Source organism: Acomys minous (genome assembly GCF_964271855.1).
Source record: "Acomys minous genome assembly, chromosome: 7".
NCBI classification, from domain to species: Eukaryota; Metazoa; Chordata; class Mammalia; order Rodentia; family Muridae; genus Acomys; species Acomys minous.
The window spans coordinates 2,999,863-3,016,817 of NC_140488.1; the positions used below are offsets into that span (position 1 = coordinate 2,999,863).

The 16,955-nt window shown below is 47.7% G+C and overlaps 1 protein-coding gene across 8 annotated transcripts; it reads right to left on the reverse strand.

The window, feature by feature from the left end:
- Nucleotides 1-1,141: 1,141 nt before the first annotated feature.
- Nucleotides 1,142-10,239, reverse strand: LOC311601777 (melanoma-associated antigen 10-like). 8 transcript variants are annotated; one of them, XM_084789509.1, is made up of 8 exons: nt 10,144-10,239; nt 8,007-8,097; nt 6,190-6,233; nt 3,992-4,087; nt 3,412-3,478; nt 3,126-3,215; nt 2,927-3,000; nt 1,142-2,263 (listed from the first exon to the last, which is right to left on the reverse strand). In XM_084789509.1, the coding sequence occupies exon 8, from the start codon at nt 2,196-2,198 to the stop codon at nt 1,191-1,193; it is 1,008 nt and encodes a 335-aa protein (XP_084645635.1). In that variant the 5' UTR covers nt 2,199-2,263; nt 2,927-3,000; nt 3,126-3,215; nt 3,412-3,478; nt 3,992-4,087; nt 6,190-6,233; nt 8,007-8,097; nt 10,144-10,239; the 3' UTR covers nt 1,142-1,190. The 8 variants fall into 8 exon arrangements, with proteins under 8 accessions (XP_084645635.1, XP_084645630.1, XP_084645634.1 ...); XM_084789504.1 differs by lacking the exon at nt 6,190-6,233; XM_084789508.1 differs by lacking the exon at nt 6,190-6,233 and having other exon boundaries at nt 10,139-10,199.
- Nucleotides 10,240-16,955: the final 6,716 nt, after the last annotated feature.

Genomic DNA, 16,955 nt, shown 5'->3' on the forward strand with positions numbered 1-16,955 from the left:
TCACCTTCGTAGGTTCCAGGACGTTTCCACTGCACTAGGTTTCTACCCTCCAAAATGCTCCCCAGTTCCAGCTGTCTCTCCCTGTGATCCCTCCCTCCACACCCCTCCTGTTTCTGTCCCCACCTAGGCTGACTCCACCTGCAAGATGTATTCTGTTTCTCCTTCCCAGGGAGGTCCATGTGACCCCACCCCACCCCGAGAGCCCTCCTCTTTACCTAATCTCTCTGGGCCTGTGGATTACAGCTTGATTCTCACTTGCTTAACAGCTAATAGCCACTCGTAAGTGAACGGGTGCGTTGTTTACTTGTGCACCTCACGTGTCCCTGAACCCCAGGGTCAGATATTGGGATCAGATCCCCTGGATCAGGGCTTATAGACCTTGTGAGCTACCATGTCCACATGACTCTCAAACTGCTGTGGTTTACAGTACTGACACTGGGCTGCTTGCCCCAGAAGGCCCCTTTGCAAGCCTCTTATTCTACTGCTTCTGGTCTGAAAGAACCTCTAGCTGTATCGACAGGGCCGTGGATCCTGTCCTTACACTCTGTACAGAAAACCACAGCCCTGGCTTATGCTCTTATCTTACTTTTCCATGGGTGAGGAGAGATCTGGCTTCTGCCATGCCCCACTGCTAATAAGGAACTCTGCAAAGAATAGGTACTCAGTGAAGGTTTGGGGGTAAGGAAGTTCCACTCAATTTTTTTTAGTTTTGATTGTAATTAGTTCACAAGAATGTGAGACTAAACATTGTAAGACAATAAAAAAAACAACTTTATTCTTGCTCATATTAATGCCAAGTTCTTTCTTTCCCATTGTCCAGGAAATTCCAATTTCAATGTCACTGGTATCTGTGACATGTTACAAATTAGGACTTAAGTCATTCTCACTTGTTTTCAAAATAGTAAAATTCTCCAAAACCGGATCAACAACAGTACACGTATTACTAACGACTTAAAACTAATGGATCTTCTGGTAAGAGTGTTAACATTTTGGAATAGCAAGAACCCAAGTCCCATCAACAGAATACTACAACTACAATGGTTCCCAGCTCCTCCCACCAGCTCTCAGATGAAAGACTTAAAACTAATGGATCTTCTGGTAAGAGTGTTAACATTTTGGAATACCAAGAACCCAAGTCCCATCAAGAGAATACTACAACTACAATGGTTCCCAGCTCCTCCCACCAGCTCTCAGATGGCGTGGTACCTGGATGACTGCCCTGCCCGTGCACGAGAGCGTGAGCGGGTCAGAGCCAGAAGTGCCATCCGCCCGGCGATCCAGGCCTGGGTCCTCTCTATCTCCTCTATCAAGGCCTCTGCGTATTTCTCACCGTATTCTCGGGGATGGGTCCTAGTTATGCTGCCAAAAAACTCCAAGACTTTCATCTTGGTGGTTTCAAGGCGGGCCCTTGGGCCCCACAGGAACTCATAGGAAGGAGGATCACTACCAGGCACCTGCAAGTATTCCAGGTAGCCTTCCTGCACAAAATCCCCAAAGATGAGCTTCCTGGGATCCTCACATAGGTAAGGACCGCTCTCACTGGGCAACCCTATGTTTTTTAGCGTGTTCCAGATCATCTCCTCACGGACCCGGTTTCCCTGCATGAAAATGATACCCAGTATAACTATCAGGAGGCCTGTCTTGGGCATGCCCACGACAGGAGTGAGCATCCCATCATAGGTGAGCCCCAGGGCAATGGCAAGGGCATAGGTATGGACAGCAGGGTCCACTTGTATCAGGTCAATGCCAAAGACCAGCTTTAAGCACTCAGAGGCCTTACTAAAGATCAGAGGGTAGTAGTCCTCATACTCCCTGCCAATAGCTTCCAGCATCTCCCCCTTGCTAGTGAGCTCCTTCATTTCATATTTGGAAATCAGAAAGTGCACCAAGTCATACGCTTTTATGTTCTGTGCACTGTGCAGCATTGACAGTATGTTTCGCACCTCTTGTACTTGCTCCATGAAAGCCTCATCAGATGGGAGCCCAGGAATGGAAGCCATTTCCACTTCCACAGGGGGAGAGGGGGCTCCCTGAGGACTCTGGGGAGAACCTGGTATTCCACCACTGTACACCTCCTCTGAGATGGTGACTTCCTCCTCCCCTGCTGCAGCCATGGTGGCCTGGGCACTGTCTAATTCCCACTGGGCCTGAGGACTGTCTGGGAGGTTGGAGTGATGAGTATCCTGGGCATCGTCCATTGTGACTTTCCTTGGTAACAGGAGGCAGGAGAGTGTCCCAGTCACAGCAGTGAGGATTCACAGGCCTGGTGAGGAAAGAGAGAGGGTGAGTGGACTCTGCTGGCATCCACTCTCTCACAGCCCTCAAAAAGTCCTGTTATTTGATTTCTCTGAAGTGATGCTCTAGGGTCACAACGAGTCTTAGCAGCCCTAGAACCGTAAAAGCCCCAAAGAGAATGTGACCCAGCTATTTGGGGTACAGCCAAGTCGCAGAGCTCGAGACCTCGGAACTGCCATCAAAATATTTGGGACCAGGAAATGTGGAGTGTCTATAATCTAGGCTGTTGGTACCCTTGATATACACTTCCTGAAAATTCTGAGGCTACATGGCTTTGCCCTTGTATAGGAACTGAAGACAGTCCCAGGCCAAGACTTGTCCCCTGGAGATACTGACAACATTCCAAAGCTGCAAAGCTCTAGTTGAAAACTGAGTTTTAAGCTAGGAAGGGTAAGGTGGACTGTGGGGAATAACGGGGCCTTCTATGCTCACTCTGGGCCCTCAGGGTTCCCGTCAAGGGCTGGACAGCGCGCTTCTGCTGGCCCGCAGGGGACTCTTGGGTAGTCACCTCTCTGACACAGAACAGAGGGGATTGAGAGCGCTTCGTATCTGTTCAGTTTCAATTGCAAGTGGTGGCCCGAATTCAGTGTACTCCACGTGTCCTGGAATGGGTGACGTGCCTGACACTCACCTTGGTAAGTGGCAGGGACTGAACGGCGTCCTCTGATGGTCTGAGGCTAGCTTCTCTAAGCCAAGAGCCTATTTCTGAGAGACAAAGGGAAGAGGACATGAGGTGAGGGGATTCATCTCTGCTCCCTGGGTTCTCACACAGCTCAGAGGAGGGCAGGTTGTCACACGTGTTTAGAGGGTGGGACCCCTTTAGTCCTCACCTTGAGTCCCGGCACTCCTGAGATCTTCCCTCTGATGACTCCAGTCAAACTCCCCTTTATCAGGTCTTTCAGCTCCCTGAAACCACTGATCTGCAACCAAGACACGGTCCTCAGACTGAGAGACAGCCCTAACCAGGACTGTGGGGATCAGGTATGTGAGGAGTGTTTGTGGGGCCCACGACAGGGATTTCCTTCACTGCTCCACTGGTGGTCCTTACCTGGACCTTACACGGTCCTGGGAACCCCTGTTTTTAACTAGGGTCCGCACTCTGGTCAAGTTTCTTACCTCCTTGATAGCCGAGCTGGTGCCGCGTCCCTTCACGTCTGCGTGGGCTGTGCTGCTGGGCTCAACTCTGTTGAGGTCGAGATTTCCTAAGTCCACCTGAGGGTCAACTCATCGGACTTGTCCTTCCTGACATCTCTCCTTATGTCCAGATGACACAATACACCTCATCCCGCCAAAGACTCCCACCTTCCTGCCCAAGGGAGAGAAGTCACCATGCCCCTTGGTGTTCCCCCGTGTTGTCCTCAGAACACGGCCAGGCTGTTCAGCCCTTCTTTCTGTGCTGTGGGCACACAGAGCCTGCAGCAGTCCACATCTGGGATGTGGCTGATCCTGGGACTCCTCCATCTGTTCACCGCAAGCAGTTCCCTCTCCTGACCTGAAATCACCCCTAGGACAAAGTCATCACCCCCTAAAGAAGCCCCAGCACAAATGGTGAAGCATACAGGGGAGACAGACACAGGACCCACACAACCAGGCGTCTTCTGGCAACATTAGTGGGGAAGGCTAGCTATTATTCCGTCTCGTCTTGTGGGAGGGGCTGTGCTTTTTCACACCTTTAGTTATCACTATGGTAACTCACCTAGATTGCTTACAAATGCTGAGAACCTCCTAGGGCAACCTTGATGTGCCTCCTCCGCTGCTCTGATAATATCCTTCACTGGACAGGCTCACCTTCCTTGGAGAGAAGACAGACGTGATAATAAAACATGTCCCTATACCTGTGGGTGGGGCTTCATAAGGCTTACCAGAGCAGGACAGAACAGCAACGGCAACACTGGATTATGTAGGGCCTGACTGACTATACAGGGTTTGCTGTCCTCAGCCAATCCTTGGAATTTCACCTTGACTGTTAATGTATCCAAGGACCTCAGAGAAAGGCTCTGACCTTGGATCTACTGGGGTGGAAACCGGCCACTCACCTGATGAGCCAAGCCGCATGTAGTGCAGGACTACTTACCAATGTACAGGTGAGTGACCTAACGTAGCAGCTCTTCGACTTGCCCTCAGAGTCTTACTATATGGAGCCTGGGCTCACTTCATGGTGCCTGGGCCTTCTCCACCCCAACTACTTCCGAAAAGTTATCCAAATCAGAGTCCCTTTGGAGGATGGAGGCTTATTCCTCCCAGCACACACCACCCCATTTCATGCAGAATGGACAACAGAGGGGTATGGATTTGGGGTTCCTCACCATAAACTCTCCCCTTGATTCCAAGAGTACCTGGAGAGCACAATCGTCTTTTAAAACTATTTTATTAACTCTTGGATAAATCTGTACATTGCATTTTAATCATATGCAACCCTTCCCCTGAATCTTCATAGTTCCAATTCCTTCTATACCCACTAATGCTTGCAATCATATTTTTTAACCCATTGAGACCAGTTTGTAATGTAATGTAATATTGTTTAGAATGTGGCCATCCACTGAAGCATGATAAACTGACCAGGGCCTGCGCCCTTAAAGAAAAAGGTCTCATGAAAAATATCTGTTATAAGTCACATATACAATTAATCCAAACATATACATACATGTGCTTTAATAAAATAATAAATGTGTACTATGCTATATATGCTTACATGGTTTGTACTGATTATATTTAAAATTAAATATATTAATATTTGTTAAAAAAAAAAAAAAAAGGAAAAAAGGTCTCTTTTCCAGGGGCTATCCGTTACCAAAATCTCCTCATCCTGCGGGGGGACTTATATTCCCTACTTTACACTGGGCCGTTGTCTAACTTGAAGCTCAGTCTTCTTGATTTGGCTCACTTCATTCACTTGGGACAAAATGGGCAGGGTTGAACGAATTATTTGGGGTGCCTCCATCGGGAGCAGGGCTTCAGAAGGCACACCAAAGTTTTCACCCTGGCCTCCCACACAGCCCAGCTGATCCTCTTTGTTCATCTGACTCCCAGAATACTTCTTTTTTAAATTTATGTGTATTAATGTTTTGACTGCATGTGTATTTTATGTGCAACACATCTCCTGGAATGGAAGTTGTGAACCAGCATGTGGGGGCTTGGAATTGAACCTGCAGGATCAGCAAGCGCTTTTAACCACTGAGGCCTCTCTCCATACCCTGGCTTCCAGATCTCAAAGGCACAAACCAGAGAAGGCTAATTCCTACAAGTTGCCTGTCCTTGTGCTGCAGATGGGTACAAAGGGCATAGAGCTGAATCCTTTGGAGCCTTCTACAATCCATCCTCACCTTTCACCCTGACTCAAAGCAATCAAGCCCCGCAGGAAATACCAACTCCCACACTTGCATTTGTTCTGAGAAAGACCCTCATTTAGTGAACCTGCATTATCTGGGGACCATGTACGCAGAAGGAGAGGCTGTAAGCCATCCTGAACTCCCTTAGCTCTGAAGGTAAGGAAGCCTTAAAGTTCCAGAAAGAAAATGTTTTATGCCCTGCAAGTCTCTGCGTGGAGATATAAGGGTGAGACATGGGAACAGTGCTACGAGTAAGGGCTCCTATTCATCACAGCTCAGTGAAAAGGCTGCAGCTGGGTACATGGGGGCTGTCTATGTGGAGGAGAGCACCTGCAGTCCGGCATCAGCTCACACTTGAGTCAGAAAGTGATCAAGCCCTCCCTCACGCAGCGGCCTCTCAAAATGGCATCCATACAGTCCCCACAGGATGACAGTGGGGCTTGGCAAGGGGCTGACTCCTTTAAGAGGCCACAGTTTGGTGCCCAGTTGACAACAGAGGCAAAGCTGTTTTACCCGAGGACCCTCTATTGTGAAAGGGGCTGTGTATTCTACTCTCAGCTCTCACCTGAACCCTGAAAGCTTCATAAGGGTATTTGTCCCTCCAGGAACCTGGGAAAAAACGCCTCAAAGTTAATCCCTGAGCACCTGGATGCGGATGCGGAAGTACGGGAGGTCCTCATTCCCTCCAGTGAGAACTGAGACCTTCTCTCACCTCGAGGAGTGGCACAAAATGGATCTGAGTCCTCCACGTCACCCCTTACAGATGGAGAGGCTCACTCCTACAAACCAACCCGGTTTTGCTGCAAGACTCTCAAAAGGGCACACTGCTGCTTGATTATGTGACCCTGTCCTTATGGGGTGTCTATCACCAGGAACCAAATCCCAGCTTTGATCTGGTCTTACAGATCCCCTCCTCTTCGGGGATCTCCTCAAGGGCTCCTATGCATTCCGTGCCAGACAGAGAGGGAAACACGCTCATTCCTCCAAGTGGATCTGCTGAATTATCATTTGGATACCCACTAGGTCAGTGTTTCTTAACCTTCATAATGTTGAGACCCATAATGTTAATACCGTTCCTCATGTTGTGGGGACTTTCAACCATGAAATTACTTTTGTTGCCACTCCATAACTATAATTTTGCTACTGTTACAAATCATAATATAAATATCTGGTATACCAGATATCTGATATTACACACACACACACACACACACACACACACACACACACACACCTGCTTAAGGGTCACAAGCCAGACTGAAAACCACTGCTCTAGATAGAGTGGGGCCTTGGCAGTCCACCCTCTGTCTACACAGACTGAATGTGAAGCCACCACCCAGGCTAACGGGACCTAGAAAAATCACTTCTTCTTCACTCTGATTGACTGGATAAAGGTCTGATTCCTGCAACCAGGCCCCTGTTTGGTGTAGCAATATGACCATAGGGCACAGTTATAATACTCTGGGGACACTTCCGGACTGGAAGTTTCCTTATCTACTCTCAGGTCTTACTTCCTCCCTGGAGGGGATGAAAAGCTCTTTCTGGGAACCTCTTAAAATGGCTCCTGTTCGCAGTCCCCAAAGTTGGACCCACTGGATGCCCTGCTAACCAAAGGGCCAAAACTGCATTATTTGGGGTCCATATATTCTGAAAGAGACTTTTCTGCCGCCCCTTCCCCCCTTAATCTCTCACCTAGACTCACAAAGTTTTGGAGTGGCCCTCTCTGAGGAATCTCAAAAATGGTGCTTAGTCCTGGATGCCCCCATAGGCAGAAGCTTGGATACAGGCTCATACCCAGAAGTGCGCCCACATTTGGTTCAAGATCTCAAAATGACACAAGGTATCTAGGGTGTCTGGGACTAACCATCTAGGAACTAGCTTTTTAAAATTATTGTTATTTTTCCCCTTTCTACATATACATTTATATTATTACATATATATACAATAAACTAGATACAGCCAGAAGAACCATGAAACAACCAGGAATTATAAAAATGTTACATTCATGGTGTTTCGGTTATTTGAATTTGGCAACCTTCAAGACAGCATCTTTTCCTATCTTGCTGTGTCTTAAATTCTGAATGGAAATCAATCTCCATCACATCTCGTCATTATCAACTTAAAACGTCTATCTAGACCTAAAAACATCTTAAGCTGCATCGTAAAACTACAGTATCTGGTCTTCCACCCCATCAGAGACTTGAGAAAGCACTCTCAGCTCCTATCTGTATTTAAAAATGTCCCACGGTCCCTCATTTCAGAGAACCTCTGAAACGGTGCCTACAGTGTGTGTCTCCTCAGTACGCAGGATGTGGAAGGGTGCAGTGGGGCCATTTCCCACAAGTTGGCACTGAGGTGTCCTTTAAACTCAAGGAATCTTACAATAAGGCTGAGAGCCCTCCAGGTCCTCAGAAGCAGAAACTTGGGTACAGGCTCGCTCCACCACGTCAGCTGCCGCCAGGTCGGTGCAGGCCTGTCAAAAGGACACAAATCTAGGTTAACTGTCTGGGCCTGTCCATCCTGAATCCTGCTCCCATCACCGACTCCCCGACTTTTGTCCTGACTAAAACCTGCACATGGTCCCTCATTTCTGGGAAGCAAAGTGGCGCCTATGTCACTGGAGTCACTGGAGAGGGAGGGGTAGGGGCTCATCCTGACATGTGGGCCCCTATTTGGTTCAGCTCACATTACAAACCCTATAGTGTGCGTGCGTGCATGCCTGTGTGTGGGGGTCTCTGTCCCAAGCAGAGCTTCCGCAGTTCACTCTGTATGTATGTGCTTTGCAGTATGTGTGTGTTTGTGTGTGTCCTAAGCAGAGCATCTCTAGTCCACTGTGTGTGTGTGTGTTGGGGGTGGGTCTCTGTCCCAAGCTAAGTTTCTGCAATCCACTCTGTATGTGTGGGGGTGGGTGGGGGGGTGGGGGAGGGGGGCGAGTCTCTCTCCCAAGCAGAGATTCCACAGTCCACTCTTAAGAGTGATTTCCACCCTTCAAGATATTCCAGCTCTCCCTCACAGAAGGCCTGAATGTAACAACGGAACACAGTTCCCTCAAATCAAGGGGCACGGGGCTCATTCCCAAAGGAGCACCCCCACTTGGAGCTAGGCCGACCTCAGAGAAGAAATTGAAATATTTGGGGGGTCCATCTATCCCAAAAGGCTTTGAACTCTGCCCTATTCTCTCATCCCAACTGTCTGCTGCTGCCTATGCCACCCTTGTGGCCTCTCTCATGAAATGGCAGAGAATCCCCAGGGCTCCTGAAATCTCACCGAATGGCGGCGAGTCCCCTTCCCTTGTGCCTCCCATAAGGGAACCTCACGAACTGGTGCGGGGTCCCCGCCCCCACCGCTCCGCGAATCTCAAGTAATGGTGCCCAGTCCCTGACCCCACTGTTTTGGTAACCTCACCAAATGGCACCGAGTCTCCGCTGCCCTGGAAGCTCACGAAATGGCATCGAGTCCCCACTGCTCCGGGAACCTCACAAAATGGCCCCAAGTCCCCGCCCCCCGAAATCTCACGAAATGGCCCCGAGTCCCCGCCCCCTTCTGCCTCCCTTTTGGAATCTCACAAAATGGCCCCGACTCCCAGTCCCCTTCTGCCTCCCTTCCAGGATCCCCCTTAACTGGCGTGGAGTCCCTGCCCCAATCGCTCAGGGAATGTCAAGAAATGGTGCCCAGCCCCTAACCCCGCTGTTTTGGGAACCTCACAAAATGGTACCGAGTCTCTGCTGCCCTGGAAGCTCACGAAATGGCACGGAGTCCCCACTGCTCCAGGAACCTCACAAAATGGCCCCGAGTCCCCGCCCCCTTCTGCCTCCCTTCCGGAATCTCACGAAATGGCCCCGAGTCCTTGCCACCTTCTGCCTCCCTTCCGGAATCTCACGAAATGGCCCCGAGTCCCTGCCACCTTTTGCCTCCCTTCCGGAATCTCACGAAATGGCCCCCAGTCCCTGCCCCCTTCTTCTTCCCTTCTGTAACCTCATGAAATGGCCCCAAGTCCCCCTCCCCCTTCTGCCTCCCTTCTGAAATCTCACTAAATGGCCCCAAGTCCCCGTCCCCTTCTTCCTCCCTTCCAGGGTCCCCCTTAACTGGCGCGGAGTCCCAGCCCCAATCGCTCAGGGAATCTCAAGAAATGGTGCCCAGCCCCTGACCCCGCTGTTCTGGGAACCTCACAAAATGGTACCGAGTCTCTGCTGCCCTGGAAGCTCACGAAATGGCACCGAGTCCCCACTGCTCCAGGAACCTCACAAAATGGCCCCAAGTCCCCGCCCCCTGAAATCTCACGAATGGCCCCTACTCCCCACCCCCTTCTGCCTCCCTTTTGGAATCTCACGAAATGGCCCCGAGTCCCCGCCCCCTTCTGCCTCCCTTCCGGAATCTCACGAAATGGCCCCGAGTCCCCGCCCCCTTCTGCCTCCCTTCCAGGATCCCCATTAACTGGCGTGGAGTCCCTGCCCCAATCGCTCAGGGAATCTCAAGAAATGGTGCCCAGTCCCTGACCCCGCTGTTCTGGGAACCTCACAAAATGGCACCGAGTCTCTGCTGCCCTGGAAGCTCACGAAATGGCACCGAGTCCCCACTGCTCCGGGAACCTCACAAAATGGCCCCAAGTCCCCGCCCCCCGAAATCTCACGAAATGGCCCCCAGTCTCCGCCCCCTTCTACCTCCCTTCCGGAATCTCACAAAATGGCCCCGAGTCCCCGCCACCTTCTGCCTCCCTTCCGGAATCTCACGAAATGGCCCCTAGTCCCTGCCCCCTTCTGTCTCCCTTCCGGAATCTCACGAAATGGCCCCGAGTCCCTACCCCCTTCTGCCTGCCTTCCGGAATCTCACGAAATGGCCCCGAGTCCCCGCCCCCTTCTGCCTCCCTTCCGGAATCTCACGAAATGGCCCCGAGTCCCCAACCCCTTCTGCCTCCCTTCCGGAATCTCACGAAATGGTCCTCAGTCCCTGTCACCTTCTGCCTCCCTTCTGGAATCTCACGGAATGGCCCCGAGTCCCCACCCCCTTCTGCCTCCCTTCCGGAATCTCACGAAATGGCCCCGAGTCCCTGCCTCCTTCTGCCTCCCTTTCGGAATCTCACGAAATGGCCCCGAGTCCCTGCCCCCTTCTGCCTCCCTTCCGGAATCTCACGAAATGGCCCCGAGTCCCCGCCCCCTTCTGCCTCCCTTCCGGAATCTCACGAAATGGCCCTAAGTCCCCGCCCCCTTCTGCCTCTCTTCTGGAATCTCACGAAATGGCCCCGAGTCCCTGCCCCCTTCTTCTTCCCTTCTGTAACCTCATGAAATGTCCCCAAGTCCCGGCCTTTTTCTGGAATCTCATGAAATGGCCCCAAGTCCCCCTCCCCCTTCTGCCTCCCTTCTGAAATCTCACTAAATGTCCCCGAGTCCCTGCCACCTTCTGCTTCCCTTCAGGAATCTCATGAAATGGCGCCGAGTCCCTGCCCCCTTCTGCCTTCCTTCTGGAATCTCATCAAATGGCGCCGAGTCCCCACCCCCTTCTGCCTCCCTTCTGGGTGGGACCCTGAGGAGGAGCACTTTCTCACAAATCAGCCCTGTGGCCTCTTTAACTGCAGGGAAGCTCACTCAACATCTCTGGGGCTCCCATGTCTCCATACATAGACAGCTGGGGAGGGGTCATTCCCACAGGTCAGTGCTGGGCTGTCCTTCAACCTCCAGGAACCTCACAGCAGGGCCCCCAAGGCAGGCACTCAAGTCCCCGGATATGGAAAGCTGGGTACCGGCTCACTCCAGCGAGTTGGTTCCCATTTGGTAGAGGACACCCCAAAGGACACACATCTAGCTTAACTGTCTGGGCCTGTCCGTCCTGAATCCAGCTTCCGTTAGGGACTCCCTAGCTTTTATCCAGACTAAAACCGTCACATGGTCGCTCATTTCTGGGAATCCCCGAAATGGCGTGTTGCCTATGGTCAGAGTCACCCGAGTCACCAAGGGGCATGGAGCTCATTCCCTCATGTCTACCCCACTGCATTCTAGGTAGACCTCGGTGATGAATCTGCATTCTTTGGAGAGCATTATGTTGGAAAGCAGCTTTTCTAGTCAATCCTAAACTCTCACCTGAACTCTGAAGGTTCCATGTGGCAGTCTGTATTTCAGAAATCCCCCGAAATGCTTCAGAATTCCGCGAGTCCCACCATGTTGAAGAGTGCGGATGGGCTCATTTGTACAGGTCAGTGCTGAGGCAGCCTCTAGGCTCCAGAAACCTCACAAAAGAGTTCTTCGTAGCCCAAGTCCTTCTACGCAGCTAAGAATGCTTGGGTATAGCTTCATTACCACATTTGCACCCCCGTTTGGTGCAGAGCTCTCAAAAAGATACGAGGTAGCATGATTACCTACTCCCAGCTTCCATGTTGACTAAAAAAGCCAAAACCCCTGAAGGCACCTGTGCTCAGAATCCATGGACAGGAAGGGGTAAGGGCCCGTTTGCAAATATGAGCCTTCGTTTAGTGGAAGCCGCAGTCCTGGCCTATGCTATAATAGTCTATGCAGACCAGAGCTTTGGCTTTCACAATGCCCTCTCAGGTCCTGCTTCACGCTGCAAGCAGGGCAGGCCTTTTTTCATCCCTAAGCATATAAAGCATGCAAGGCCTTTGATTCCTGGGTCCCAGGGGGTACAAGTCTCAAAGGTCGATTCATACGTGTTGGCTGGCTTGGTCCACTGTTTACCACAGGAGTGCAGCTGTGGTGTTTAGGGACCCTCTGTCCAGAGCGGTACTTCACATGTGAACCTTCAGGTCCTGCTTTAACTGTCTGTGCCAACCCTGAAATTTGTTCCATGGAGGGAGTCTAGGGAAACGTCATGGGTAGGAATAGGTTCCAATAATCACACCAAGCTTCCATGCTTTCCTTATGGGGACAAGGGGTGCAGCTGCATTCTTTGGGATTCTTCCCTCTGGATTTCAGCTTTCTTGACTATGAAAAGAGGCTCTGGGAATCTTATAAAGTGGCTCCAAGCTCCCCCAAGTCCTTTCATGTGGATGGAAATGTATAAGAGTGGCTCATTTATATAAACTGGCTGTAGCACATGTAGAACACAGCTGGATGATCTAAGGCACTTCTTTCTAGAGTGGCATTTCTGTACAAACTTAGCTTTACCCTGAAATCTAAATAGGCATTAACATATTTTATACATACTCACACGCACACGCGCACACACACACTCATACAGACACCGTCGGTTAGTCTCTGTGATTTTGTTGAGGAAATGAGTGATGTATATGTTTGTATTTTCTTACCTTCTTTTGTTTTTGCTGGTGTAGAATTATTTATTTCCTATGTTTTCTTGGGTACAGTTAATCCTGCTCAAAATTCAAAGCCAACCCTATTAAAGACCTCAACTAAAACTGGACACACTAAATCTAAAAGAAGACAGGGGGAGAGAATGGAAATTGGTTGGGGGGCATCTCTAGGACAGGGCAGTGTCTCAGGAGTCTATGGGAATGAACCTAGGTGAGACTGCAGCAGTGAGGGTTAAGGAGCCTGTAGACAGGTGGGACTCCCAGCGGAGGGAGGGGGAAACCAACCCACCCATAAAACTTTTGACCCAAAATATGTCTTACTTACAAGAAGTGTAGAGATAAAAATGGAGCAGAGATTGAGGGAATGGCAAACCAATGACTTGCCCAACTTGAGGCCCACCCATTGGAGAAAGCCAACCCCTGTCACTATAATGATGCTCTGCTATGCTTACAGACAGGAGCCTAGCATAAATGTCTTCTGAGAGGCTTCAACTTATATCTCATGGAAACAAATGCAGAGACCCACAGCCAAACAACAGACCAAACTTAGGGAGTTCTGTGGAAATGTGGGAGGAAGGATAGAGGGAGCCTGAGTGGTCACGAAAACCTACAGAGTCAGTTAACCTGGGCCCATGGGAGCTCACAAAAACGGAACCACCAATCAAAGAACATGCTTGGACCTGACCTAGAGTTCCTACACATATGTAGCAGATGTGCAGCTTAGTCATCATGTGGGTCCCCTAACAATGGGAGCAAGGGGCTGTCTCTGACTCTGTTGCCTGCCACTGAACCCCTTTCCTCTAGCTTGGCTGCCTTGTCAGTCCCCAGTGGGAGAGGATGCTCTTAGCCTTGCTGCAACTGGAGGTGCCAGGGAGATTGGTACCCCTTGAGGATTTCCCCTTCTTTCAAGAGGGGGAGTTGGGGGAGGGTAGGGCTGTGAGGAAAGGAGGGAGGGGGCTACGATCATGCTGTAAAGTGATGAAAGAAAAAAAGAAAGAAGGAAATAAAGAAAGAAAAAGAAATAGACTTAAAAAGTATGAACTGACAAAAGTAAAATGATGCTCAAAATAAATAGAAACATGAAATGCTGATTAATATTCAGAAAAGTGAATATTCTTCCTAAGTATCTTAACAGATTCAGTGAAAGGAAGCTAAAAATTTCAGAGTGTTTTTAAAACAGAAATTAGGGGCTGATTTTAATTTTCATATAGTAATACAGAAGATCTACAATAGTCAAAACATTTAAATTGAAGAGGTTGTAAAAATCATATCATTTCACTTCCATATTACAAGATGTCAATAATCCAGATAATGTGATAACTCTAGAAAGACATCAATGAAAGAAAATGAAATGCAACAATAGACCCACATGTATAAACATTATAGATCACTAATGACTAGTAAATATGCACAACAAGAATTGTCTCTAAAACAATGAGGTCTGGAAAATTGCATATCTATATGCAAGAAATAAACTTTTATTCCTATTACATTGATGTACATCCATGACCATCTGCATAAATAGACATGCTGTTTTCTCTCCAGAGAGAAAAAATGGAATGACAGACACAGATATTTTGAATATCCTGCATATATGATTGTGGCATCTGACACATCTGGACTCTGCACACCTAAACAGCAGATCAGAAACTCAACATATTTTAAATGTTTTAAAAAATGTATTGTTTCTACTTTCATGTATAAATAAATTATATTAATTAGTTTTGGTGTTTTGTTTCAACAAATGCATACAGTGTGCACGAATCAAATCCTGCTTCCTTTTGTTCAGCATTCCCCTATCTGGGTCAAATATATAGCAATCATTAATCTATACTCAGGTATATTTCTTTCAGCTTCCATATGTGACAGAGAACATGTGTTACTTATCTTCCTGTGTTTGGATTAATTCACTTGATGTAATGTCATCTAATTTGCATCTATCATGCTGCAGATACTAGGATTACTTTTCTTTGTGGATGAATAGTACATTGTGCTTAAATGCTATATTTATTTATCCACCTTTCCACTGTTGGGCACCTAGGTTAATTTTATACACTGACTATTGTTTATAGTACAACAGTAAATGTGGATGTGTTTCTGAAACTTTTCTATGTTGAATTCATCTCTTTTGAATATATACCCAAAATGATATTCTGTAAAATAGAATAAGCTCCAGTTTTGAGGCGACTCCATACTTTTCTCCATTATGGCTATCATAATTTACATTATCACCAAGAGTACAAAATAATTCACTTTTTTCCTGGCATGCTTAGCAGCATCTGTTCAATTTTAACGTTTATAATTTTGACTAGTTGCGATGGTATCTCACAGTGGTTTCAATTTACCTTTTTTACTGGTTAATTCTGAGAAATGTTTCATATATTTTTGGGCTATTTGTAGTTTTTCTTTTGAGAAATATCTACTTAGAGAGAATTCCTGATTAGTGGAGAATTATTTCTCTAGAAAACCTCAGTATTTTTTTCTCTTAAAGCTTTCAAATGATTAGATTAATTCCAGTCCCATTGTGAAGGCCAACTGACTAAAAAGAATGTAAGTCACACATACAAACTACCTTCACAGTAATACCTGTGCTAGTGTGTAGCTTTACCAGACTGAAACATAAGATTATATTAAAGAGCAACTCAAATGTGTTATATTGTTATAATTGTGTTAAATGTGCTTATATGATCAAAAATTGTGACTTTTTTTTACCACTAAGAGAAGAAAAATATCCTGCATTAGATTCTACCTTAAACAGGTCTTTCATAACAAAATGCTATATGCATATAGGCAAAGCAGAAATTTGTTTTATCCCAGGTCTTGTGGCAAGAAGTCCACAAACAAGGTCTGGCATAGTTTCTCGTCACAACTGGGTCCCATAGCTCCTTCTCACTATGTTTTCTTATGTCTTTAGTGTGGGTATATAAACCTAAGCAGGAAATGGGGAAAATGCCTTGGACCTCATAGTGTAAGGATACTAATCCTACCAATTCCTCAAGACCCAGCTATACCCAAAAGATGCTCCAGTAGACAACAAGAACATTCGCTCAGCTATGTTCATAGCAGCCTTATTTGTAATAGCCAGAACATGGAGACAACCTAGATGTCCCTCAGTAGAAGTATGGATAAAGAAACTGTGGTACATTTACGCTATGGAATACTTCTCAGCTATTAAAAACAGGGAAATCCTGAAATTTGTGGACAAACGGATGGAACTAGGAAGGATCATACTGAGTGAGTTAACCCAGAAGCAGAAAGACTCACATGGTATATATACTCACTTATATCTGCATACTAGCCCAATATAGATGTCCTCTGAGAGTTTCCACTCAATGGGGGATTGGGACAGATGCTGGGACTCGCTGCTGGACTCCAGGTGAGAGTTCTATGGAAGAATGGAGGGATAGAAGGACCCAGAGTGTCCAGGAGCCCCACAAGAAGACCATCGTGGCTGGCAGATCTGGATCCATGTAGTGATAGTCTTATTGATGTACATAGAGACAAAGTAAGAAAAAGAATAGAGAAGCATGGGATGGAGAAGTGGCTCAGCAGTTGCTCTTCAAGAAGTCCTGAATTCGATTCATGGCAACTACATGGTGGCTTACAACCATCTAGAGTGAGATTTGATGCCTTCTTCTGGTGTGCAGGTGCACACATAAAAAATAAAATAAATCTATGTGGCAGGCAATGGTGGCGCACACCTTTAATCTCAGCACTTGGGAGACAGAGGCAGTCAGATTTCTGTGAGTTCAAGGCCAGCCTGGTCTACAGAGTAAGTCCTGGGACAGCCAGGGCTACACAGAGAAATCCTGTATTGAAAACCAAAACCAAACCAAACAAACAGACCAACCAAAAATAATAAACTAAACAAAAAGAATAGGAATAAACTAGGCAAAAAATATAGGAAAGAAAATAGTTAAAATATTGTAGACATTATTCTTTTTTTGTTTTTGTTTTTGTGTTTGTGTTTTGTTTTACTTTGTTTTGTTTTGTTTTGTTTTTTAAACAGTGTTTCTCTGTGTAACTCTGGCTGTCCTGGACTCACTTTGTACCAGGCTGGCCTCAAATTCACATAG